This window comes from Tyto alba, unplaced genomic scaffold (genome assembly GCF_018691265.1).
Source record: "Tyto alba isolate M040663 unplaced genomic scaffold, T.alba_DEE_v4.0 Super-Scaffold_14, whole genome shotgun sequence".
NCBI classification, from domain to species: domain Eukaryota; kingdom Metazoa; phylum Chordata; class Aves; order Strigiformes; family Tytonidae; genus Tyto; species Tyto alba.
The window spans coordinates 52,751,844-52,779,024 of NW_024881276.1; the positions used below are offsets into that span (position 1 = coordinate 52,751,844).

The 27,181-nt window shown below is 41.5% G+C and overlaps 1 protein-coding gene across 1 annotated transcript; it reads right to left on the reverse strand.

Annotated features, from left to right (window-relative positions):
- Positions 1 to 70: 70 nt before the first annotated feature.
- On the reverse strand, positions 71 to 27,181 carry DPT (dermatopontin). Its single transcript, XM_009976686.3, has 4 exons — positions 26,865 to 27,181; positions 17,589 to 17,714; positions 7,355 to 7,462; positions 71 to 1,484 (listed from the first exon to the last, which is right to left on the reverse strand). The coding sequence occupies exons 1-4, from the start codon at positions 27,161 to 27,163 to the stop codon at positions 1,418 to 1,420; spliced, it is 600 nt and encodes a 199-aa protein (XP_009974988.1). The 5' UTR covers positions 27,164 to 27,181; the 3' UTR covers positions 71 to 1,417.

A 27,181-nucleotide genomic window follows, 5' to 3' on the forward strand; every position in this document is an offset into this window, starting at 1 on the left:
AGAGGGTTTCTTTGTGGGCAAATTAATAAGGTGGTGTAAGTAAAATCAAGAAAGAACAAGGCTACAGAAATGCAAAACCTATTATTCTTTTATTGGACAAGTGTAGTTTTAATGTTCAGGCTTGAGGGTATGCTAGTAAATGTATTAAAAATGCTTGGAACATGGAAACTGCCTGGCTGACAATACTGTCTCCTATGAAGCTTTACAACCTTCAATTGGTACCTGGGGTCATCACGGCCCTTGAGCCAGCACCACTGAAGCCACTGATAAGTTTACAATTGACTTCATCAGCTAAGAAACTGAGCCCTAAATTCTGGTTTGTTCAAGAGCAAAAAACCTACCTCAGATCTTCCTGGAAGAGATCAATAGTCTTTCTTGTTGGATTACAGCTGCACAAGTGTGCAGTCGTGAAACGTGGTCAGCTTATCATTTACACGGAATGAGATCTGCAAGTTGGAGGAACTGAGGTCACCTAAGTCATTACCTTCATTTGTCTGTTCTATGCCAAGAATATACTACCAAGGGCAGATGGACACTGTACAGGCACCCATAGTAGAAACTGAGTCCACTTGAAAAGTAGACTCCTGGCAAGTGCAGTGTGCATATTTACTGAAAGTGCGAGTGGCCTGCCCTCCTCCTGGGTTTGCCCAGAGTCAAGCTCCTGGCTAGTTATGTCATTGGAGACTTTTAAGACAATACAAAAGAGACTCTCAGTAAAGCTGGGTTAGGCTTCTGTTTTTTATCGATGGATCTACTCTCATTTTAATCAGGTGTTGATGTCTTCCAGTTTGTAAATACCTGGAATTGCCCTGTGCAGGCAGACCTTTGCTGCAATGGAGTTACTCTGAGGGCTCTAACAGGTAACGCCAGATGCAGTACAGCAGAGACCTCCTGATGCCACTTTCAGCACACTTTCAGCTACTAAACACTGAGAAGCTAGTAGGGATCACTGGGTTGGTTCCAAGTACAAAGTAGAAGACAGGAAAGGCTAGTGGATGTTGGAAAGGTTATAGTATGTTTCCACCTCATTCTGAGTGACTGTGCTGGGAAGCAATTTATACAAAGTTGCTATGTGAAAGAAAGTTGTATTTGTTCAGAATGGCTATATGTATATATAAAAAAGGTAACTGTGCATATGCCATAGACCTGTGTATCATAAACGTGTGTGTCATAAGCAATTTTAGTTGGGGGATACAACTGCCAGTGCAGTTTGAAGGAATCCTCCAAAATCGCTGATGCAAGCACGTGGGCTGGCAATTTATTTATTAGCTCCAGAGGGAAAGAATTACATCTTCAGCAGACAGCTGATGAGTCTTGGTACTTTTTTTATGAGCCTAATTGCCCTTCTCCCATAATCACTGACCCTCATCCCACCCTGTCCATCCCCAAGCTTTCCAAGTGGGGTACACCCAATCTTTTAAACATTTTGAAATGGGCAGTCATACTCTGTCATCCTGCAGACAATGAATTTCCACTGACGATCCCTGCATGAAAGAGAGACAAGAGAGAGATATTAGTGAGCCAGAACTGCAGAGGATAAGGCTATACAAGTAAGAATATCTTTACACCAGGTATTGTGGCAACAAAAATGTCTGTCTGCTATTAGCTGACTTTGCTCTAAGTACTTTGTAGTTTTATGGTCTGGAAGGAGGTTAAATACGTCTGGTAGTTATAATTCCTTCACACTCCCTTACAAGGTAAGAAAATCAGTGCTCTGAATAATGAGGTCTCTGAGTATCCTTCAGAAGATAATGACTCTTGATGGTGATCAGTCCTGAATTGACTTTAAATCAGTGACCAAGAGGAAAAGGATGGTTCTGTCAAAAGTTATTGTCATGTAATATATCGCTCAGGAATGTGTACAAAGTAAATACATGGGTGATTTTCAAGCCATTTTTAAGTGGGGAGTTATCCACACAGCAAAAATCACTCCTTTTTTTTTTTTTTCTTTTGTTTCCTTTCCAGTACTATGTCTTCTAGCTAGTGTCCTTTATTAAAGATGTGAAGGAATCAATAGTGAAATTAAATTCACTTCTCATCCTTGATCTCCACAAGTCACATGGGAGACAGAGTAACTTTTATGAGTGTAAGGAGAGTTTATGTTCTTCCTGGTTTGTGAATAATTGGATGTCTGTGTTCTCTCTCAGGAGAGTAGTGATAGGATATCTACTAACAATTGTTAGTAGGAAGCATGGCTGGAGCAGCAGGATTCCACAGTGGAGGCCAGTGATTTAGTGTCCAATAGCTGCAACAGGCTGCAAATTTCTGCCTTAGCTTATTGTGCATTAAATTTTCCCTTGACAAAAAGGCTTGAGTTCAGAGGATCAGATTCTGGCCTACTGTGGAACAAATGTTCAATTTAAGCTGCTTGGTACTAGCTAAGAAGAGTTTAGATCTACAGTACAGTCCTTGCAGACGGCACCCATCTTTTAAATTGGTAATGGGTAAACCTTTAAATGGTAGCTGGTAAATCTCCGGGAGGTTTCTGAAAGTTTGGATTTTGCTAATGGTGATGTCCTAAACCTGAGGCATGGGACAGGTAATGCTGCTGGAGTGATTCAGTAGGAGCTTGATTCACAAGACCCATGCGTAATCCTGGTTTTCTGGTGGCCAGCTCCAAACACTGAAGAAACTAGTTCAGAACCTGCTGCCTCTCAGGGATGTGCTGAGACACCTGAGCCCAGATTTTGGTGTTAACTGCTCTTGCATGGTTTCACTGACTGGGTGACTCTATCCTGGAATAAGATTAAGCTGACTCTCAAACTCTGTGTAGGTATAAAGCATCTCATTTCAGCTTTCATTAACTGAGGTTTTTTAATTGGAAATTTACTATGCTACTTCATCAGTTTATGCTGAGTGTCATTTGGAACCAGGTCTGTTTATCAGCAAGTCTGCATTTATTTATATAGTGTTTATTTTTTTGTTTTCTTTAGGCCTTTCCTAGTTGGTTTTTAATAGTAATTTCCTCATAAAACTTGTTACCAAAGGTTAATAAAATGCGAGATTCATTTTTAGATTTATTTCAGAAATTCCTCATTTGGACTGTGTGCATGCTCTTCCAAGACAGTTACCACTCTTTTGGTCACTAAGATACCCAGAGAGACCAAAAAAAAAGATGACTCATATGTGGATTAACAGGATTATATGGGTCAAAAATAAGGTCTGCTAAACAAGCACCTGTTGTCAGAGAGACTTTTAGCTCAAAAGCTGAGGTCAAGTCATTTTTCTAAAACAGGATATTGTAAAGTTAAAAGTCAAGTTCTTTAAAAGAAATGTATTTTAGTTACCTGAATTAATAACATGCTTTCAAATATTAGAACAGAATTATTTCTGAAGTTGATATTTAAGATTAAATTTGCAGATACTTTAGCATACATGCACCTGGTTGATGGCCAATAGATTTATGCATTTAATGTCTTAATTTGTCTTTCTTTGCATTACTTCTGTTTGAAGTTAAGCATATACATCCAGCTTTTCAGGATGCAGGCAATTACTTTGTACCATTGGTGCTGTGTGTTTAATTCAGTAGTTACCAGCCTCCTTCAATTTGTAGATCCCCCACAAGTTTTCCAGTAGGGGTGCAGATCCCATCAGGAATTCCCCTATGTGGTATACTCTGGAATATATATGAACTTGCCTTTTCAGATCCTTAACACCAGTTTATAGGCATCGTGTTCCCCACCCCACCCCCCAACTGCTAATTTCATGAATTTTCCTTGGTTTGGGGAGTCAATATTGAATTGTCACTTTTACTCTCCAGCTGTCATGTGCTGTCAGATTTGCATTGTTGATGCTATAGGGAAAACATTTTTTATCTCCAAATATTGCTGAATAATCTGTTTCCAATTCAGTTAAAAAATTCAACAAATTCCTATTCATATTGAGTTTGAGAAAATCCTCTTTCTTTGGTCATATGAAACTTATTAGGGACCTAAAATACCCTATAATTTAGCTCAGCTGAGCTCGGTAGATATCCAGCTTGTCCAGGCATTTCAAATATACTTACTGTTGGAGTATCAGGGTGTTGATCTATCTTTCAGTGATGTTGTCAGAGCAGTTAAAAAATTACTGGCTATTTGGATCACCCAAATAAATGGAGCAGAGAATGATTTTGTAAAAGAAATGAGCTTATGACAGTCTGCTTATGCTATTTTTGTACTATGCAGTGAGGGACAAGCTGTGGCACCTACCAAGCATGTCTGGTAATCCCCACCTCCCTGTCCAAGCTACTTGCTGCAGGCTGGGATGTGAATGCTCCAGTGGTGCTCTCTGGATTTGAGAGACCGATCCAGCCAGCCCACAGCCCCATAACAAGGCTCTACAAGGGTGCCAGGCCATCATCACTTAGCAAGTTTCAGACCTCAGGCTGAAGCTATTTTGTTTTGTTTGTTTGTTTGTTTGTTTATTTGTTTGTTTGGTTTTTTGTTTGTTTTTATTTTGGAAGCCATTTTGCCAAGAGTTTACAATGTGCATGTCTATGTGGGCAGTTTCAGTTGTTTACAACCTGCTTCACACACCCAGGTCCTTCTCTAAAAGTTGACTGTATCGGTCTGTCTGACAAAAGATACTGCCTTTACCTGCAACTGTTCCCTCACTTATGTCCATAGGTCATCCTGTCTGCATCAGCATTACCACCACACTCCCGAATGTGTACTTCAGGCCTCTGCTAATTCTTTCCAGCTGCTTTTGTCTTGCTTTATAGACAATTGTTTTCTCCTTTTGACCCATTTAAAATGGGATGGAAAAATGTAAATATTAACCACTTCTAAAGTCTGTTCTTCACACACGAGCACTTAAAAATTCTTATCATGAACAGTAACTCCTTCATTCATTCCTGATACACAGGCATGGAAGCTCTCAGAGAGTGATTGCAGAAGAGGAGGTGGGGATACCACCTTTCTAAACTTTCTACAGCTTTTGCCAGACGTGCTCTCTCAAATAACTGTGTATCAGCAGTGACCTCAGTGATGCAACATCTTAGGGAGTAGGAGGGGAAGATATGATTTCTGCAAGTTCATTCAAAAAGTCTATAAATACCTAACTGTTTGAAGTCATTAGGAAAGCTTAAACTGAAATTCCTTCAGAGGCTTTTTTTGTGTCTCTTGTTAGCTCAAGGAGATTGCCCATCATGTTCTAGATACTATCGACACAAGTTTAATGTGCTTGAAAATGGAAAGCAGTCTCAAAATCTACAGCATGTTTACACAGACAAGCTGCATGTGTGCATGCTCCTGGCAAGCTAAAACTCACAACAGCTTTTTCTGCTCCTATTCTGCCTCAATTAGCTGCAAAGAACCATTTAGAATCACAGACTTTGCTGATTTTGGTGGCTATACCACTTAGGAGTTGCAGTGTGAATCTAAATTATGAACTGGCGTAGCAGGAATTTTTTTCAGTTCATACACTAGTCAACACAAGTTGGTTTTAGTCATTCTGGAAGCTAGGGGCCAGAAAGTTCATCGGCACAGAAAAGTTTCCTAGATTGCAATTCATTAAATATTTTCTCTATAGTTTTTACCTGCTACTATTGTAGGTTCATCTCTGCCAGCACTGTGGTGGTAGGACAAAGGTGTTGGTGGCTTCTTCCCTTTCCAGGTACTGTGGTCCCATAACCTGCGAGGACCTGTACTCCCAACGTACATCCCCGTGACCCTGCTACCACTCCTGGCCAGTCCCCCCACTGCCACCCCGTTCTGAAAGCTGCATTAAGCCTTCAGCAGTCACAGACAGAAAGCAGCTCAGAGGCATTGGTTACCTCAACTGCTCTGTTTTCTTCCGAGCTTCTCCTTCCGATTCCTGACTTTAGTGTGGTCCACATCCAGTGGAGGCTGGAATCCAGCTGCAGGGGAGCACACTGTCTGCATTACCTCGCCTGCTCTCTGCCACGGCCATGAGGAGCAAGGATTAAGAATGGCACTGGCGAATATTTAAGAGAAAAAACCCAGAACAGGCATGCCCCTTGTAAATTGTTTATCTAAAGGGATAAATAGATATCTTTGAGTCAACTGTGGAAGTTACTCTTCCTCTTGTAAGAGCAATTTGCAGACATGGCTTCCATTTGGTAATAAATGGGCTAATGAATTTTAGCCAGAAAATTAGTTACAGACCTGCAGCAACCTGACAATGTGTTATCATTTCTGGAAAAGCCTCCTTATTTTAGGTAATATTTTGGCTGAAAGATCCCTAGTGAACTCCAGCAAACTGAGAGCATCACAGTGACAAAAGCACCTCGGATCCTTTGAGTGTTACTGGAAACAGCTTGAAATGTTGGTGTGTTTATACTCCCACTTCTCTCCCTGCTTTCCCCTGTAGTCAGTCTTGGCAGCAATAGGCTGGTGCAGCTCACCTTGCCTTGCTGCCTGTGCTGTGTTCGGTCAAAAATGCTTTAATATACTGGACTGAGGTGTCTGATAAAAATCATCAGCAAAGAAATAGCTCACAGTTGATGTATTAGAGGTCAGCTTGAGAGGAAAGAATCAAGATTCCTCTCCCACAATCAGGTTTGAGTGACTGCTCGTACTCTCCTTAAACAAGTTCTGTTAGGATCTCTATAGTCCCAAGCAGACAACACTGTGGGGTTTTCTTTAAGTCCAAATTTTAAAACTTTGAAGTTCTGCATAGTAAAGAGGGAGAGATACTTCTTTTTAAATGAGCAAAGCAATTATGTATCCATTTGCATGACAGCAACTTCAATAGCCCTAGGGCCTCACTTAAGAAGATTAGCAAATGTCAAGTAATGACCAGGACTGATCAAGAAAAAGTAGTTAACTCATTTTCTGGAAAGGGATCAATGTGCGCTGCATTGCCTTAATTCCTGGTGTGGCCTCACATCTGTTAGAATTGTGTTGCAACGGATTGGGCAGTTTACAGCATTCACGCTGCAGTTTGTATGGTCCTTCTCTTTGCATGCTGGCAGAATCCCCGCTTCTCTGCAAAGAAAAGTGGGCCAAAATAAGTCCCTCATCCCCTGAAAGAACAGGCTGTTCAGGCTGAGTTTTGACTGACTTAGATTATAGATACACCAACTAGAGGTAGTTGAGAAACAGTACTGAAGATCTGTTAGGCTTTGTGGAGCTCAGATTCAGCTAAGCCTACCATTGCTATATTTTTCACTGCTCAGATGGACGTGGCAAATGATCCCCTTGCACATGAAGATGTCCTATTCCTGATACACCATCCTGGACAATTAGCCACAGGCACTGTGAACTCTGGTCCTCAGAAGTACCAGCCTGATACTGAGTACCACAGCAAATGGTGTGTAGCCGGGCGCTGTTTGGGGGAAATAGAAAAGGAAAACCTTTTGTTTCTAAAAAAAAAAAAAAAAAAATTCTAATGAAACAGATGAAAAGCAAACCTGTCCACAGCAGAGAAAGTTGTGGTTGCCCCACGGATGTAATGGTCATAAGTGTACATCATCATGTCCATATCTTCTCCATAGTGTCCTGGATATTCTGTTGTTAACCTTTATATTAGGGAAAAAGAAGATAATATAATTTACCATCTTATAGAAAAGTCCAGTTGACTGAATGCAACTCAAATAGTAATTTTCCTGCTTCTTTAAAAGTTCTTGTTTCTTAACAGTACCACGAGATGCAGTCTCACCTATGACTTTTCTATGCAATTAATTCATGTAGCTATTTGAATAAATTTCAGTGAGTTTAAAACTGCTAAGAGCAAGTTGGAGTATTTTTATGTATGTATGTACATCTGCAGCACTGGGATAAAAGCAGCCTGAAAAAGAATGTAAAGCTTGGCTACTACTTATGTCTTTATTGCAGGGATTTGCTCTGGCCTCTTGTGAGTCTGTTTGGTTTGCTGCTGTAGAGTGCTGTAAATGTTGCCAAGTCAAATAACTACAAGCATTTGTCCATTTATGAATGATATTAAATGAATGTAGTAATTAATCCATTCCTCTTTGTTCTTTCCACTTTCCTCCTAGTTTATAATGTAAAAATATGGACCTGGACAATATTTGTGCAGTGTATCTTATCTGAGAAGCTCAAAGTGCTTCTGCACTTATTAATCAAATTATGATTACTGCTTCCCTGGGAAATAGGCAAGTAATACTGTACTTGGTTTTACAGATAATGAACAGATACAGGAAGGAGCTGAGACCTTGACCAGTACTTTATGTCAACATTATGTTAGAGGTCAGGAATGGAAACCTGGCACTCAATCTTGCCTTGTGTTACACCATTTTATGTGGGAGTTGCTAGTGGAGTTGTGTCAGCTTCACTCTGAAACAGCACAGGGAGGAATTGGGTTCCCTGTAAGGGAGATGCTGTCCCCGTGGCAGTGAATGGCTCAACTCCTATTGAGACTAACAGAGTTAAGATGCCTTTACAGAAGCCTGACAGCTGTTTTTTCTGACTTAATTCAGCCCAACAGCAGTACTTGAATGATGCTTGAAGGTGGTCCTGGCACATCCCATCCAAGCACTCGTGTGCACATTTACATTTTGTTAAATCAGTGTGGTTTGATCACAAGCTTAAATATTTTATTCACTAGGAATATAACCATTGGGATGGTTTTAAGTTTTTAAAATGAGACGCTTTGGGGGTATTTGGAGCCCAAACCAGTAACTGTTGGAGTACTCAGAAACTGGAAGTTTACCTGAAAACTGAGGGACTCTGGAATATTAGGCTGCTTTCTCCTAGAGCCACTTGCTGTAACAAAAAAAATCCTCTGAAATTGCCAGCACTCCCTATATATTTTGATCACTGTTTACCCTGTTCTAATGCTGTTTACATCTTCTTCATAAAGCAGATGTGACTTAATTCCAGGTTGTTTTCAGCTTTTGAAAATGGAAGAAAAACATCATTCAGTTGGAGCCTTAGCCTGAGTATGAACTGGTCCCTAGGTATAGCCAACTTGCTGAAAGCCCTCCAGTTTGCAGAGAGCTGCTTTCGGGGCCCTGCACTCCATGCCCAGAGCTGTAATGAGAGCTCGAGTGTACTTCACAAAGCCTGACCTCTGCTATCTGATCTGTATTTTATCTATTTTCTTTACACAGAAATCAAGGCCTTGAGAAGGACTTTATGGCATGCAAGAGACTCCCATCAGTGAAGCCATGGATCTGAATCTGGGAACTTGAGAGTGTTTCTGGATCCATAGCCAGAGGCCAGAGAAACCAGGGCTACATCTATGCTAGTAAATCAAATCAGAGAATGTTTCAGGGCACTGTAACTCAATTGCCTAGACATGTAAATTATTAGAGCACTCCCTGGGACACTTTTAGCCCAGACCAACTAGCACAGTCCCAGCAGACACCCCAAAGATGCAGTTTGTGAGTTCGCACATGGGGGTTACCGTTCCCAACAGGCAGAATGTGGACACCCTGTTTTGGAGGGTAAGAAAGTTTAATGGTGTGGCTGCTCCCTCTGTCCGAGGAGGGTCTCCTCCTCAGTTTTAGATTTAGTTTACTCATTTGGAGCCTAAATGTCTGATAGTGCATCTTCAAAGATTCCTGGGTCATAGCATGTTTTTAAAATGTGGCATGAAGACCAGCTATGGACCAGGATTTCATTTTGCATTCCCCCATCAAATCTGGGTTTTGGGGCTTCTGGGGGGCTCTTATTATGAGAAAACACTAAGACGCATGTTTACATATGTTCCACCAAATATGTTTCATAACATCTATTTGGCATTCAGCAAGGAAAATATTCTGTAATCTTGACCAGCACTGTGTACTGGGCAGATGAGACTCTGCAAAACACAAGGTTAAAAAGCTGCTTTCGGCTTTACTCAGAGACAGAACTAAGAGTCAATTCTTTGAACTTGTTTCATGAGCCTTTCAGTTGAAAAGTAAATCTGATGACAAGCTCCTTCATTACTGTGAAGGGTCTCTCAGACCTTTTGCAGAAGCAGACAGTGTTATTCTGAAGGGAATGTATGCAGTAGGGAGCCTTCACTTAGCTTTCCTCTGTTTTTTTCTGCCTGCTGTCATCTCCCCCTCCCTCTCTCCTAACTTCTCCACATTATCATTCAGCCTCTTAAGGCTCCTCTGCTAAGAAGTATTTGAAAAACAAATATATGCACTTAGTGAAAGTAAATGATTTGGGGACTTGTGCTGCTCTGAAGTTTGTCTTGTTACATAGACAGATGCCTACTGACTCCTTTTGTTCTGGAGAGAAAAATGATAAGTAGTGCTATGACAGCAGTGTTCTAGTTCACTTGGGTCTGTGTGGTCTCTCTGACTAATTCAGTTCTCTTTGATGTTTGCTGTATTCATTTAGGAAACTGTTCCCTTAGGCCCATGCAGCTCAAGGTCATCTAGATTGAGCTGTATCCTTCAGCAGGAAATGCAATTGGTTGTCCATACAGCAGGGCTCTGTGGTGTGACCCAGCCCTTCTCTATTATCCCCATTTTTGGAATCCTGGGGGTAAGTCACACAAAATGTATCTGCGCTGAAGAGATGCTCTAGTGTTTAATGCATAGGGATATTCCGTATGTGATTTTCTGCTCATGGAGGGGAGAAACGTCGTTTAACTCAGTCGTTAAGGGTCGCTCAAAGTGGTCTGCCCAGCACAGGACAGTGATTTCCTCAGCATTTGTTGTAGCTTGGTGTGTAATCTTATTATCAAGTGCTTAACTGAAAATTTTGTTTTACTTTCTTAATGCATATCAACTGTGAACTGCCTACCAGGGCCCTATGAACAGGTAATTTATTTACAAACATGGTAGCATTTGCAAGCCATGTGTGTCAATGTATGGTTTATACCCGAGAGGAGTCATGAAACAGGTGAGAGATACTTTTTGCCCTAGTTGGTGAGGGTATGCCTGCCCATGGGAATCTGGACTCCCAAGGGCAAGACCCATTTGGGAAGGGCCATCAGCAGTAACCTGGGGGAGAGCCCTGTAAGTGCTTCTGGCATTGACCTCTTAGCAAAGAAAACTAGGTTAGGGGAGCAGTGAGAAGCTCGGGAATTGCCAGGTGCTAAGACCAAGTTGCTGCTGCCATTTAGGGTGATCTACAGCCTCTAGGACCAAACTGTGGTGCTTGAGGTGCCTGAGAGGGTACATGAGGGAAGGCCCTGAGAAAGAGGCTTGCAAAACAGCTGTGGAAAGACCTGTGTGGAACCTCGACACTGAGTAATTGGGTGCCAAATGAACCCCGAGGGGGCAGAGGGTCTGTGTAGGGGCTAGCAGGGTCTATTCGGTGGGATTGTTTACTAAACCCAGATATGCACATAGGTGTTAAGTTTGGGGAAGGACTTTTAGGGGAGAAAACAGTAATATGAAACCTTTAGCAAGTGGTAGTCTTTTTAATCCATATGATCTATTTGCAAGAATTAACACAGAAAACAGGAGTTCCGGTTTGGCTTTGCAAAGCACTTCAGGTTAGTATCAGGTGTATGATGTTTGGACACAAGAGACTTGGAGCACTAGTGCCATTGTCAAGAGAAGAGAAAGCAGGTAATTCTATGTTAAAGACTCTGAAAGAAATATTTGTGAGAAGGGATGTAAGTCCTTTGGCATGTGTGTGGGAGAACAGGAAAACTTGACAGAAAAAGATTTGTTCATAATGGGGTTTTTAACTGGTATAGAGTTGATGTGGGGTGGTTCATCTTCTGACTCGTTTGCATCATCCCACCCATCCCCATGTTTTTCTAATGTATTTTACTGTAATCCTATAAATCTTGCTTACGGTAGGAAACATTGAAAAAAGGCATTAAATCTTTAACAGGATTGCTGTTGTTATTATTTCAGTCTGAACCTAGTAATGTTGTTTATTTTCCACGGTGAAGAATTACTATGTTAGAGATTAATAGAAAACACAGTTACTCATTTAGCACTGAGAAGAATGTTTTGTACTTATCTACAATGATCCCTACCACTCTTTTAACAATTCACTTCAGAAATAGTTATCATGAGTCTATTTTTTACCAGTAAGAAGATGGAGTCACACCAATGGCCTTATTAGTATTATACAGCCCTGCACCTTAGAGAAGTAAATGGGAACTGTGGGTACGCCTTGCCCTCAGATATCAAGCAGACAAAATAAATGAGTCTTTTAAAAAATCAAAGACAGTGGTAGAGCTCATGGTTTCCTGCTCCAGCTGTCAAATATACTTATTCTTTGCTAATAAGTACATTGTTTTGGAGTTTCTTATGCTTTTCACTTCTTGTGCAACTGCAGTGCTGACAGGACAAATGGCTCCTCTTTAACCTTCATTTTTTTCTTTGTTGCTGAAGTCTTCCTATAACAATGCCACAGCCAAAAGAAGGAGCTGTTCCATTTCAAGAGGAAAACATAAGCTTTGACATTAACTTTCTGACCTTTGAGGACAAGGAGCGTCCCCTGAATGATCTTACTGTTTCTGATGTTATTTACAAGTTCTTCAAGAATATGACTCCTCTAAAGGAGAATTTTGTTTCAAGAGACATGAGCCTGCATGTTACATTCAGTGAACATGAGAATTATATGCCTCTTTAATCAATTTCAATTCTTCCTCCAGCTGGAAGACAGCGATCATTCCCTTTTAGAAAGCATGCTATGCAGAAGAGCCAAAAAGGCCTTAGTAAACTGACTACAGAAATTCCTGCCAATTCTAGTACAGATCCCAGATTGCTAGGCTGCCAGGGAGCTAGAGCTGTCCTGGAGCTGCTCTAGAGATGATCACTTTTTCTCATGTGGCCATGTCATGTGCATTTTAGGATTGAGTTCAGGATCCAGGCTCTGATATCATAGATTCACCTAGACACATCCCTGCCCGTCTGTTTCCACTCTGTTGAAGTGAAAACCTCAAACTCTCACAGGGCTGAGGAGCCATGAGGCCAACACAGTGGCACCAGAGTTCTTCGTGGAGGCCTACACGAATCTACGACAATATAGAAACAAGCAGCAGCAGAGAGCACAGGGCACCTTATACCTGTTCCTCAAGAAAGATGTGTCTGAAATAACATTAGCCAGCTTTCCAAAGTTAAGCAAATGGGTTTCTCCTAAGATGTGTTTGGAAGATGGTCCTGGAGATTGAACTGTAAGGTTGTATTTGCTGGGATATAAAAAAAATCAGTTAAATGCCTTTCCCCTCCCTTCCCCCCCAAGAAAAAAAGGAGGGGAGGGGAATTGGGTTGCCCAGAAGTGCATGTTTCCACCACATCTATTCTGAGTTCACCTCCTGGATTTGTATCTCTGCTGTTGGTAATCTCTGAGAAACCTGCATAGGATTTAATCAGTTTCAATATGGCTTTGGTGGCAGATTGAGTCAAGAAAACAAATAAGTTCTTTAAGCCCCATAACTCTTGGAAAATGTAATTGTTGCCTGGACAATGTCACTGTGACAGAGAGCAGCCACAGCTCCAGACAGACCTTCTGGCACTTGGACTGCTGGTTGTTTGGAGAGGGGAAACAGTCATAAACAGTCTGTGCAGAGTTGGGGCTGCTCTGTGACATGTGTTTGCTTTTGAGAGTATGGAGTCAAGCTTTCAATTTCCTGGCAAAGAGAAAAATCTAAGCTCTAATGGGACCACTTAATAACACTGTCTCTGCATCTGTGATGGATTTGCTTCCTTTATGGTTCGAATCAGCACACAATTTATTTTACTGTGGTAGCATTCCCTAGCTAGGTAAAATTATGGGAGCTTTTCTGCCTCTTGTGAGGAATGTTAATTATTTTCAATATGATAAAAATGTGCAGAATCCGTGACAAAACTTGGCATGGTGAGAAAGGAAACAAAGTACTTGTTAAAAAAAAAAAAATTAAAAATAACAAGCACAAAACTATGAGACTGGAAAAGATTGGTATATTTATTTTCAATATGGGCCTAGTGTACAGGTAAACTGGGAATTAATGGTGAGAAGACAAGCTGTGAAACAGAACTGCTGGGCTGTAAGAGTAAGGATATAGATGCTACCAAACAAAGTCCTTAAGCACGTATTTGGCTTTAACCATGTTCTTAAGTTAAGCAAAGTGTTAAAGTGTGGGTTTGGGTCATCATGATGGTGTCATAAATTAATATTCCTATCAGTATTAGCAGGACTCAAAAAACACAGGAATGTTCCAGCTGTAAAAAACAGGTCAAATTCTAACAAACCATTTGCATGTCTCATACACATGGGGAAAACCTGTCTTTATTCATTGTAGGGACGACTGGCTCATTTCAGGAGGAACGTAGTCCCAAAGAAGAAGAGTCAAGAGAAACCATGCATAAGAATCAGCTGTCTTCCTGCTTTAATATTTGCCAGAGAGCCCTGTATGGAGACAACTGGAAGAGGAAGGGATCAAATCCCCAAGGTGAGACTTAATTTAAAACAAAGAGTTTTGTTATGTGTCAGTATTGTCGGTTTTCTTAAAACTGCCTTTCTGCCCGTATTTGGTTTCATAATGAAGGATTCATTGCACATTAAAATTCAAGGCTGCTGAGAAATTCTGCACTGTTGATTGTCTTTGAATATGGATTTTCCTATGTGTCACGCATGATCCATGAGGCACCACAGTCATTGCATATTTTCCTGGTATTACTTTTCCATATAGTCATATACTAATAGATGTCTTTTCATGAAATTAAGCTGCTTCAACCAAGAAATGGGAGTCAGCAGCATGATAATAGCCATTTCTCCACAGATAGTTTATTGACAGCTTGTTTCTGGAATGGAATAGGTTATTATAGGTTGGTGCAGAAACTGTAATAAATAATGATACTGTATCTGTACACACATTTTAGTTGTGTCTTATATGCATATACATTTTGAGATCCTACCCATGATAGCCCAGAACTTTGCAGATTGTTTGGAACGCACATTCGCTCTGTCAAATGCATCTTAAACAGAGTGCAAGATACAGACCAGAAGTGTGATGTGTGAACAAGGTTTTGTGACAATAACTTGGAAATGCCAATGGAAGTGAGGTTGTGAATGGGATCTCCTGGACTTAGGGAATGGGAAGTTTAGTTGCTGTACACTGAAGTTTAACAATTCAGACAAGTCAGGTCTGTAGTAGTAAAAGTGGGTCCAAAGCACGGGGTTTTGTGCTACCACGTGTTCATGTTGCTTATATATTAGCGTAACAACTAGCACTCTCCCAGATACTGTGTAGACAGGGTGAAGGCAATAAAACAGAAGAGAAACTATTCACAGGAGACAGTGTGCAGGAGTCCACTGGAGAGGATAGTTTAGCTGCATGGTGTGGGCCCTCCGGCAGAGGAGTCCTCCTGTTTGGGATCACAGGATCACTCTGGCAGAAAGGGACCTTAGCAGGTCTCTGGTACAGACCTCTGCTCAAAGCAGGGTCAACCATGAAGTCAGACCAGGCTGCTCAGGGCTTTATTCAGTTGAATCTTGAAAATGTCCATGGATGGAGCTTGCACAGTCTCACTGGGAAACCTGCTCTACTACCTCACTGTTCTTGTAGAGGAAAAGGCTTTCTTTATATCCCTCTGAACAGCAGTCCTACCCTCATGCTTATCAGCTGCTCCCCCCAGTTTGGTGTCATATGCAAACTTGGCAAGAGTGTGTTCTGTTGCCTCTTCAAGGTCATTGATAAAAATGCTAAGTAGGATGGGTCCCAGGGTAGAACGTTAGTTACAGTGCTCTGCTCATAATGGGCACCCAGGCCGGCTACCACCCTTTAACCGCTACCCTCTGAGCCTGTTAAACCACCAGTTTTTTACCCATCTAGTTGTCTGTCCATTCAGACCATTTGGATAATTGTTTGTAGAAAGAGTTTGTATCTACCTTGCTAACTCCAAAGGCAGAATGAGAGCTTGAAAGAAATTGGAAGAAATATGTTGTAAGGAGGAACTTCAAGAGAGTAAGGTCAAACAAGGCTGTCAAGTAGAAGAAACTGTATGAAAGACTGTCCAGGCTGAAAGTGGATATGGAAGTGTCAAGATAGGCTGGTAGCTTGAAATGAACAAACTGGGCTCCAGATGCAATGTCTGAGCCTGGTGATACAGGTTACAAAATGGTTTTATAATGAACCCGTAATCACAAACTGTGCAACAGAAGCTTTTCACAAGCCAGGTGACAGGTCTTCCCAGAGGTTTTACAGCTCTCCTCTCACAGAATAACGTGAGCACATGGGATTTCTACCCTGCTTAGAGGGAGAAATGCTTCACCTGCCTTTGAAATGCTGCCTTTTCTGCATGGAAAGACAGTAGCAGCTGAACTACATAAGGTGTTCTTTTCCAAGCATAAAAATGGAGTGTTGTCACTGTTGGAAATGTAAGGGCTGTATAGGAGTCTGTGCAGCTGGAATGGAAAAGCAAGACATCAGTAACCCCGAACATTTACATTAGGATTTGTATTACTCTGAATGCTAATTTGCAAGGCAGACACAAAGCTGTTCCCACTTGTCAGGAGGACCTCTGAGGGAAGCAGAACTGTCAACAGAAACAAAAGAGGTCAGAGAAGATTTCTGCTATCTCTCTGAAAATACATGTTGCAGTATTAGAGGAGGAAGAGAGATTGGAAGAACTGCTTAAAAGTTAGAGAGAGTTTCCCTCAGAGGGAAGAGTCTGGGCAAGTATGTAAATAACCCGCTGAGTAAAGAACATCTGTAGGCAGTGTAGGCTGGAAAGGGGGCAGAAGAATGTTCAAAGACTTTGTTACAGAGTTCCTGTCATTTAAAATCTTTAAAAATAATAATTAAAACCCCATTTATTTTCCTCCTGGCTGCAAGAAGACTGAAGGATGCAAAGCAAGGCACTGCTGTTGTGTTTGGCCAGTAGCCAGCCAGACAAGTAAGACCTACGGGCATATAAACAGTTTGTATGCATCTCAATGGGAAGTTTACTTCAAAGCTGAGTTCTGGAAACACAGATTCAAGCACAGATTTTTTTCTCCTATTTTCTTCTTTTTTTTTTTTTTTTTTTTTTTTTCCCCTAAAGTGCAGGCTGGTTATTCTTTGTATCAGTGAGAATAGCTGGATAAATATCCCTGGAGCATAAAACCATGAGTTCTGTTACACAGAATGGACAGGAGCAATGAGTTTTCTCTACACAGGCTGCTACTGTGCTTCTGTCTCAATTTAGAGAAACCACACCTGGGGCCGCAGGGAAGCTCAGGATGTGTAGCTCATTTTTCCATAGCCTCTGTGAGGCTACTTTTTTTTTTAAGGTTTGGACTATGATCAGTAGCTCAGTTTGACTTTGGTCTTCAGCCTTGAGAGAGGGAGTAAGTTGTATGCACTACAAATACAAAAATCCCAAGTTGTCAGCCAGAGGATATTTTTTCTGAGGTAACTGGCAGTATGTTCACTCCTGTAAATCACTGTGGCACAGTTGCATAGCGCAGAGATGCTCCTACTCCTGTAAATGTGCTGGATTTATAGTGGGAGCTACATCACCACCTTTGAAATGCCCTTCCACTTAGGAGATTTCTGTCATGGTTTCCAGCATAGCTCAGCTACTGCTGGTACCCAGACCATTTGCGTTGCGCTGTTCAGCGTAACTGTGCCCTCATTCTCTTCCCTTAGCCATGGATCCTCAAGAATCCTGTTACCAGACTGGAAACAACTTGCTTAGCCCCAAAAAACACCGTTAACTTTTTCTCAGACAAAGTTTTTGACGGGCCAAGCAACCAAAGACATTTATAGGGACTGCTGGGGAGAAGAGGTTAACAGGCTTGGTTTCTTCTTGAACTCACCAGCATGAATACGGGCATCTCCGGCTATAGCGACAGCAGTAAAATTGCCATTCACGGTCAAGCACAGATGGAAAATACTGACTCTGGAAACCAGCCACCAGCCCATTGTTTGAGCAGGTTTGATACCTAATAAAGAGGAAAAAGAAGAGAACACATAAGGAAAACATGAAGTTAGATTTCCTGATCGTTTCAAACATTTCTGAAAACAGCATTAAAATTTTTGATTCAGGGTAGAAGCTAAGGGTTTGGCTTTGTATTGAGAAGCACTGTATGTACTTGTTGTGTATTGAGTAACAATTTTGTCTAAGAAAGAAGGAGTAGTTAATTAATAATGTCTTAACATTTATGTTACACTTAAAACTATTTAAACTGTTTTTAAGTATTTAATCATGCCAGTATGCTAATCACCCAAGAAGATTGTTCTGGTATTGACAAAATCAACTGTTTACAAATCATGAGACTGACTTCAAAATAGTCCATTAATACTTTTATCTTTGCATGTTGGTATTTGAGCATTTGGGGTTCACTGGAATAATTTTTTCAATTGCTTCTCTACAAAAAAGAAGCCTTAAGAACTCTTTTATAAGAGAAGTTCAGCAATTTTATTTTATTTCTTTCTCGATTACCTGTCTCCAGGAGAAAGCACTCTGAATTCAAAATATTACAGGCTTGTGATGAAATAATGATTTGGTAACAATCATATGAGGAAGACTGAGACTCATGTTATGAAATTATAAGACTTACATAAATTTTATGACCGGATTTTCAAAAGAAAAATCTGCTGCTTCATGCTGTCTGTCTACTTGGGAATTCTGACCTACTGGTAAATCACTGTCTTCAAGTAGAATAGACACAGTCTCTAAGCATGCAGATACCTGCTTCTCTTTCTGCACACCCTAGAAGTGTCTGGACACTGCTACCCAAAGTAATTCAAGTGATAATCAGTTTGAACAGCTTGCTTCTAGGAGACTAAAGACAAGGGAAGTGTGAAAACAGACAGCTCATTAACTCATCTATTGAGTGTTCTTTCTCTCAAGCACCCTCCTACCCTCATTGTTTTCCTATTGGAGAAAATTACAGGAACTCAGTTTCTTCCATTTCCTTTAATTTTCTTTCTTTCTCCTTCATCAAGGAAAACTGGCAGCCAAGAGCTTTAACAAACCTTCCTTGTGATACCATAAAATCAAAAACATTGATATATCCAAAAGACACTTTCAGAAGTAACTTTATGATTAACAAATACCAAAAATTTCCCCTAGTTTCATTCAGTGACCTCAAAGTTTATCTTAATGAACCTGGAGTTCCCAGAAGGGAAAACACATTGTCTAGCAGAGTTTGGTTTTTTAGAAAGTCATTCACTTGTGCGAGTGCTCCCAAAGTCTGAAGCTCAAGTGTTTGTATGCAAAAGCTGAAAAACTGATCAATTTTGACCGGTGCAGGTATGAATTCCTTTGCCTAACTTCCACCTTTGAACCAGAGGACTCTTCTGTATGTCCCTTCCTCTGTGTTCTCTTGTTCAGACAAGAGTATTTACATTTGTTTTTATCCCTGCATCTCCCACATTGCTGGGGCTACACATACTTGCTGTGCTTTGTGAGACTCTTTCGAGGACCTTCAGAGATAAGCGGTGATGGGGACTCTGAGTTGCTATGGTATCGCATCAAGTGAGGCAGTTTGGCTCTCACTCAGCGGATTTCAGCAGGACTTTGATAGGAAGTTGCTCTGTTTTTTGGCACACAGGCCATGGGAACATATGGCTAACGCTCCGAGTAAACATATTGGATAGCTGCAGATGATTGGTGTTATCCTGATGGAAGAAAGGTTGATACACAGCAATATAGGGAATGGTTGTCCCTGTTGCAAGATGAGCATTAGCCTGTGTAAAGTAGTACCAAACTTGTGTCTCTTCATCTTCTTCTGTGTCTCCCCCTTCCCAGTTACATGGATTTTCACTCCTCAAGTCCTTGTGCCCCTGCGAGAATTTCTAGCTCTTTTGCACATTCTTCCCCTCTGCTTACATCTCATACACAGAAAGTCCTAAAATCTGTTATTCAAGCTCAATATTAGGTTCAGCGAAAGAAAGATAATAGTGACGTTTAAGTACTTTTCTTTAGCTTTGAGATAACATAAGATTTTTTTCCATGATCTTTCTAATTTTCACGTGAAATACAGATATTCCTCCAAAAATGAAGAGATGCTCTCAGAAATTGGAGTGCTTATTTGTGAGCTTATATAAAATATTTTCTTCTCTTTCCTTTTCCCAGCTGGCCTCTTTCCTACAAGCAGAAAGTAAGTCTTCAAGGGAAACAAATAATGCCTCCCTACACACCTTTGTAGTCAGATGCTCTGTGCACTAATCTGAAAACAACACTTAATACATGAGGATTTCTTCCTTCACTGTTTGATTCACTACTCCTGTCACAGCAAATCCTGCAAACCAGTATGGTGTATAAAAGCTAGTGGCTGAGGACCTTCGATTTATGGACATGTTAAAAAAAATACCTTTTTCACTAGACCCGCTCTGTAGCGCTTTTGTTATAGTGGATAATTCGTTATTCAGAGTTAGTATCACTGGGTTTTCCTCACTCATGAAATCCTGACATTGCTAAGGAGAGAGGAAGATACTTGTTAGAAGGTGAATGCAGAAGAGCATGAGAAACTGGCTGGGACTGTGTGGGATTAACTTGGCAACGGGTAAGTTATTTTGTTTTTCCAGTTGGCTCAAGTTGTGATGCATGAAGAGTTGCCTTTTGGGTCTGGTAGTGGGAGAAGAGGATGTGAACTGGCTGGTAGGTTAGTAGGTGGGAAGATTAGTGGTGGTGAGGGTCAGGTGCTGTTGAATGGGAAGTTGCCCTTCCCTTCCCTCGTTTATGTCTGTTGAAAGTGACTGCAGGGTTTTTGTAGAACGTAAACTATACAGCCCTATTTTGGGAGGAGTTCTGTATAGTGACAGGGATATGTTAGCTGAGACTTTCCCAGCCTGCTGCAATTGCTGTGAAAAGCCTCTCCTTCAACAAATCTTTTGAACTGGTTGATGAGTGTTGTACAGCTGAGTTCTGTCATGGAAAGCAACCGAAGTGTGCATCCATGTTGTCAATTTAGTTCAAGTCAGTGCTGCTTGCCTTGTTCACTGATGAGCTTTTTTCTGCGAGACCAAACTAGAGCTGGTTTGAAGCAAACCCACTCAAAATGCGTATGTAGATTTTGGGTCCATGCACGAACTGTTTCAACTTACAGTTCCACTTAAATTGTGCCATGTTATTTGCAAACATTAATACAGCCTCAGCAACCAAGTGTGTACCTCAGTGACTCAACAGTTGCCTGCCAGACTGAAGACAAATATTGCTTGCAACAGTATAATCGTTTTGAGCAATGGCACCAATTGTGGTGACACTTCCTAATTATGCCTACATCTTATTTTTGCTGTTTGCTAGACAAAGCCCTGGAGTGTCGTGACCTATCTAATGCTGGTGCTGTGTTGTAAACCCTGCTCTGAGGCCCCCTGTCCCTTAGATACATCTGGAATTAGCCTGAGCAGCATGTTGTCCCGTGGATGGCAACCCAAAGAGGAAGCCTGTTCACTACAAATCCGCTCAGGGAGGCCCAAATCAAGATGCAGTAAGTGGTGTGTGCATTGAGCCCCTGCTACACTGATCAGGTCACACTCCCTGAAGCTCTCTGGAAACATGAAGAGTCTGACACACAGCTCAGGAGTCACTGGGTCATGCTGCATTAAGGGCAGTTTGTTTCTTATAACAGGGTAACCTGAGAGTGTCATTCTATGTACTTCAAAAAATCCCACTGCCTGTCACAGCAGAATAAATCTCTATATTATTGAGATATATCAGACGAGGCAAACTGACCCTATAGAAATAACTGCGTGCTTTCAGCTGCAGCCCTCCCTGGAGTGCATACGGAGAGAGGCACCCTAGCCTCATGCAGCTAGGAAGAGCACGGTTAGAGTGCGGGAGGCATTTTTTAACAAAGACATTCGATAGACTGTTTTCCTGGAGTGTTGTTTCACCAAAATCTGTTACTTTCAATATCCAAAACTTAATTTCCATTTGGTACAACTGTGGAGGGGAGGCCCTCTCCTGCTCTCCTGAGTTATTTTTGTGGAGTGTCCTCCCTCTGTATAATTTGGTTAGTTACATGATGAAAGCTAATTTAACAGTCAGTCTGTCACAGATGAGTGGGGAGACATAAGTGGCTGAGGGCAGGCTCAGGACACTGGAAACACTGGCACTCAGACAAAGGGAACGACTTTTCTGTGTTTCATTAGGCCATGCCAGTCTCCAATGGCACTTCTACGAGGAGTCTTCACTATCTGTTGTGGGGTGGTGAGACGTGTTGTCACAACTTTCTCATGCCAAAGGCAACCTCACTATCATCAGCTGTCTTTTCCTTTCGTTTAGGGGTCAGTGAATGACTTTCTTTCTCCTCCCCACCTGAAGGGGGAAGGCAAGGCCCTATTCACCCTGCTGATTTCTTCTTGACAGTCTCTGATGAGGCCTCCCTGTCTGCAGACACACCCCTCTTCTCCTCAGATGCTCCCACTGGACTCAGTCCATTGCAGCTGCTCTAAAAGCTTGTAGCACTATCCCTTTAACATAAACCTAGGGCTTTGAAGAAAATTAACTTGTTTGCATAGACAGCACAAGTGGGAACATTTTTGAAAGGGCAGCTTGATTATCGGGTTTGGGTAATACAGCCTCAGATTTGAGACTCAGGATTGGTCAGAGACTGAGAACAAAAAGTTTCTTGCAGATGTACCCGGGTGTGCTGCCAGTGCCTGAACAGGAGGCTCCTGCAGACACTTCCTTTCCTCATGAGTCTGTCTTTGCACTTAGTTTGTGGGAAATAGGACTGTGTGCCTACTTGAAGGATCTGTGTGCATGTGTGTGTGCACTTAACGGGAAGGCAAAGGAGAGTGAGAATGGGAGTCTGGAGGGAGAATTTAGATATCTGTTTTTTCCAAGTCCCATCCAAACACTTTTTCAGAAGTCTAAACAAGGAAAAGAGGCAATAAACATGCATTAAATACCACTTGGCTTGAAAAGCTTCTACTTTGTGCCTTATGGGTGACTGGGAGTATATTGGGGATATGGCATGGCTCCATCTGTATTATGTGGTGTAAAACAAACATTTCTCCTGGAAGGAAGAGTTGCTTGTCTTTCACTTGCAAGCTTTTGTTCATTTGCTTGTGTGATCCCTGTCCTTTGGTACAATCACTTTCAGGCAAGAAAAATAGTTTTTCTTAAGTAACTTATTCAAAAACTGCTCTGTAGAGACAACTCTGTAGTAGTCAGTGAAGCAGTGAGGAACAATCTCACCTGCAATCACTCAGACTTTACCTTTTCTTTGGTGCTGAAAAGCACTGAACTTCCTCCACTACAAATGGAGTTTAAGAACATAAGCTTTATTCTGTCCGAAAATGCATGATTCCTTGAGATGTCACAGCATACAAATAATTAGACAGACTGTGTATAATTGGGATATCCTGAAAACTTTTCCCTACTGCAGACACGAGTATTTCCAAATTATCCAGGAACAGATTCTGCTCTCAGTATTAATAGCATTTTGGTTAGCAGATAGCTTCTGCAGAAGGTGTTAGGACAGGTTCAATAAAGCCTTTGTACATGTACTTAACTTTAAACATATTCACAGATTAATAAAGCTGAGAAGGCACCCCTGGCCATCTGATCCAATCTATTGCCAAAATTTTCACTATGAGTCTTGTAACACGTTCACAAGTTTCTCAAGTCCATTTAGCAAAACACAAAAAAACATGCTCTCTTCAGAAGTGTATGTACATGTATGCTTAACTTCAGGGATGCATTTATTAAGCGAAGCACCTATAGTTAGATATTTTATGAAGTGCCAGTAGGTAATTCTAGGCAACTGTCAGAGGTTATTGGTCTTCATGAGTCTGCTTCTGGAGAGAGATGGGGTGGCCCAGAGAGCAGTTTTTAGAGTACCTATTTCACTCCATTGACCCTGGAAGGGGTTAGAGGTCATGAACTAGGCATCGTGATTAGATGCCTAATGTGGATCTGGGTCATTGCCCTTTTTCTGTTGAATAGTGTTTTTCATATCTGTAAGATGCAAAGTATTTTAATCCTAGAAGTCCATATATAATACCTAGTGTTAGTGTAGGAAGCAAATTTACCCAAACCAGCTGTGCCAGTGGTTCCCTCCAATCCTCCAACCCTGCAACTCTCCTACCCTATGCTCCCCACATCCATTTCTGACGTTTCTCCCCCGAGCTCATGGCCAAAGTAAATAATGAGTTGGAGACTCTTTCTTCTCTCTGCTTTATATTCCCACTTCATCTTCTCCATAAAGCTTGTCTTGGTTTGTTGTCTTTTCTAAAGAAACCTTTCTTGGGTTTGTCTCTGTGCAGCTGCACAACAGTCAGGAATGGTAATTTGTGAAATGCCACAAACATAATTTGTTAGAGGTCATTTTTTGGTCTTTCTGCCAGACTAGAATTTCTGGGACATGTCTGAGAAACTGGAGGGAATTCAGAGGACAGCTGTACTTATGCTCAGTACTTGCTTAGGAGTGTTGAAATATAAAACTTCCAAAGGAGAACTAGAGGAGCAGAGATGTGTTCAGCCTGAAAGCAAAAACATGGGTGAAGGTGTGTGGGTTAGAGAAAGGCATAGCTGCTACTTATTGATAAGTTAAAGAGATTTTACAAAGGGTGCAGTGAGCTTGTTTTCATTACTCAGTGAAGGTAGGACAAGGAATAAAAAGCCTCAATTACAGCAGAGGAAATGTAGCTTAAACTTTAGGAAAAACTTGGCAGCTTTGTAGTTACTGCTGGTACAAGGCATTGAATCTCCCTGGATGTGATGTGCAGGGTGAAAAGAAATACCCTGTGAGGCAGAGCTGAAAAAGGAATATTACAGCCCATCCTACACTGGTGGGGAATGGACTAGCGAGTCCAGCAGAGTGCTGTGTCAGCTGACATGAGGATGATGTATTGATCACCAACAGATTAGTTCATCAGAGGATCAATGGGGAAACAGAGGTGGCCAAACAGGAACTAATGGTACAGATTGCGACTCATATTTGCGGTCCCACTTGATTACTGAGTGAATCTCATTAGAATTGTGGATGGCTCCAAATAGCACTGAGCTGGGCATGGAAGAGAGAGAGAGAACAGAAGCAGCTATGAGAAGTAAGACTGCCAAGAGAGAGGGTGTGGGATTGTCAAAGGCCACACAGGCTACATCCGTGCTGCCACATTAATTTGAGGTTTGGGTTTGCACTCAGACACTCCAGGCTGGCTGGCTGCTGGCCCACACTTTCGCTCCAATCTGGGATGAGCCTGCTGGATTCTTGGGCAGCAGCGTCTGGGCACAGCGAGGGACGTGCTGGCTTACAGCAAGCCTCTCTCCGTGAAGGACTGTAGATGCATCCAGCTCAGCCCTGGGTGCAGGAAACTGCAGAACACAATCAATCACAGCTAGCTAAGATTTATGGAAATAGCCCAAGTAATCAGGAACACGAGTTCACCTCTGCAAAGGGGTATGTGCTCCCTAATCACTTGAGTGTATTCCCCCTCCCGCAAAATAGGTGGAAGAAAGAAAAGGAAATCTATGAAGAGAAGACAGATAAGTGTAAGGATGTTGGACTGAAAAGGTGAGCTACGGAAGAAATAACTAATATAACTCCAGAATCTAGGAAAGATAGTGAAACAGAGTTAAACACATTAAAAGAGGGGCTGGGAAAAAAAAAACAAAACAAACACATTTGTAGAAAAAACAGTGTTGGCAACAGGAAAAAATGTAGGCAAGAAAGAGGACCAAGTGGAAAGATTTTTTTTAAGAAGCGAAGGAAACAAGATTTGGGTAATACACTGTGGATGTAGTCATACTAAGCATACGGAGCATGGTAGTGAATATGACCCCATAGTTAGATAGCAGAAGAAAACATTCTGTATAGATTTACATGGTATCCTCTTTGTGAGAAATGAACTCGAGCAATTGCTGCCAGGGATTTTTGGAAGAGAATAATAATCCTATTTTGAACAATGGAAAGGTCTAGTTCAACATTACTATGCAATAAGTAGAAATTGCTTCAATGTATGAAAAATGAAGAAGCTACCCAGGATTATCCCAGTGTCTTCTTTCTGCTTGTTTTTCAGCTCTCCCCCTTCTTTTCAGTTCTTATTCCAAAATTAAGTATAGGGTCAATATTTTTTTTCCTTAGCAATTGCATCAGCCGTAGGAATGTATCACGTGGTAAAAGGAAGAGCATGAATAATTCAGAATAAATTTTGAATCATTTAAAAATCAGAAGCTTCACATTTCATTGCTAACCTGTTCCCATATAACATGAAATTTACAAAAATCACATTGCAATTTCTGGAACAAAACCATTTCAAGTATTTGAAAATATTCTTGCATTCATTTCTTTCTGCCCAAAGAATAATTCAAACTCAGAGTTTTCCAAAACTGTGTTTCACATTTCATGAAAAAATCAGAATTAAATACTGGATATGTAATGCCTAAACATGAAACACTATACATATTTCCAAGATTTATTGTGGCCAGAAAATATGATCACCTTTGCCTCTAAGGTTGATGGAAAATGTAACATTTAGTTAACCAAAACTGACTGTATTAGGGAATTAACGTGATCTTCTGCTCTCATTACCATGCATATATATGCCACCATCATCGCGCACTAGTGGGGATTTTTGGCTCTTGTAATACCAGCATGACTAGAAAACAGCCTTTAACTGTGCCTAAGCCAAAAAGCTTAGCAACAAAAACACAAAGACAAAAGCCAGTGCAATACAGAGAATTTTTTTTTTTTTCCTAGTGATAAGAGCAGGAGGACAGAGTGAGGAGTTTTACAATTTGTTCCCCAGTTTAGTTACTGATTCAATGTCTGGCCTTTCAAGAGGGACTTTATCCTCTTCTCACTGAAGGATCATGCCTCATTTTCCTCATCTATGAAACAACAGTAGCAAGACCAACCCACATTGCAGCTGAGGTTGTGAGTGACCAAACGACGCGGCATTTCTAAAGCACACTGAGACCCTCCAACAAGAAATTGCTACAGAGGAGGCAAATGAGATGCTGATCACCTCGCACACGTGCATCGTGACTAATGAGTCTCAGACAGTTGTTCAGGGCAGCGAAGCTGCTGCTTATGATGGCATTAATATGCATTTGCACTGCTCTGACTGTAGTATTAGCGCCCGCATTCCACAGGGGGTATCAGGGCTGCGCCCTCCGAGGACGGTTGGGGGTATCCTACCATTCGGTTCCCGCCCTGTTGATCTCTTCCCACCAGCACTCTGTCGGCTCACCGAGGCTCTGGGCCGCCGGCATGCAGGCGTAGTTCCACAGTCTGTCGGAGCCTTCCTTCTTGTTGAAAACACTCCTGACGGCCACGATCACCTGCCCATGGGGGCACTGGAAGTTGAAACCCTGCCGGTACACATTGACCCATTCATCATTATCTCCATAGTTATAGGGGCCATAGTAATAGTCTCCATACTGGCCCCATGCCACGGTCACCAGAGGCAGGAACACACAGAGAAGGACGAGGTCCATCCTGAGGATGTTCCTGGC

Bases quoted from the DNA above. Each gene is read 5' to 3' on its own strand.
- DPT (XM_009976686.3), bottom strand. From the start codon at position 27,163: ATGGACCTCGTCCTTCTCTGTGTGTTCCTGCCTCTGGTGACCGTGGCA. The intron at 17,715-26,864 runs GTAGGATACCCC...CCTCTTTATTAG, and splicing joins AACAGGGCGGGAACCGAATG to GTATCAAACCTGCTCAAACA. The intron at 1,485-7,354 runs GTTTGCTTTTCA...TCTTTCATGCAG, and splicing joins ACTTTCTCTGCTGTGGACAG to GGATCGTCAGTGGAAATTCA.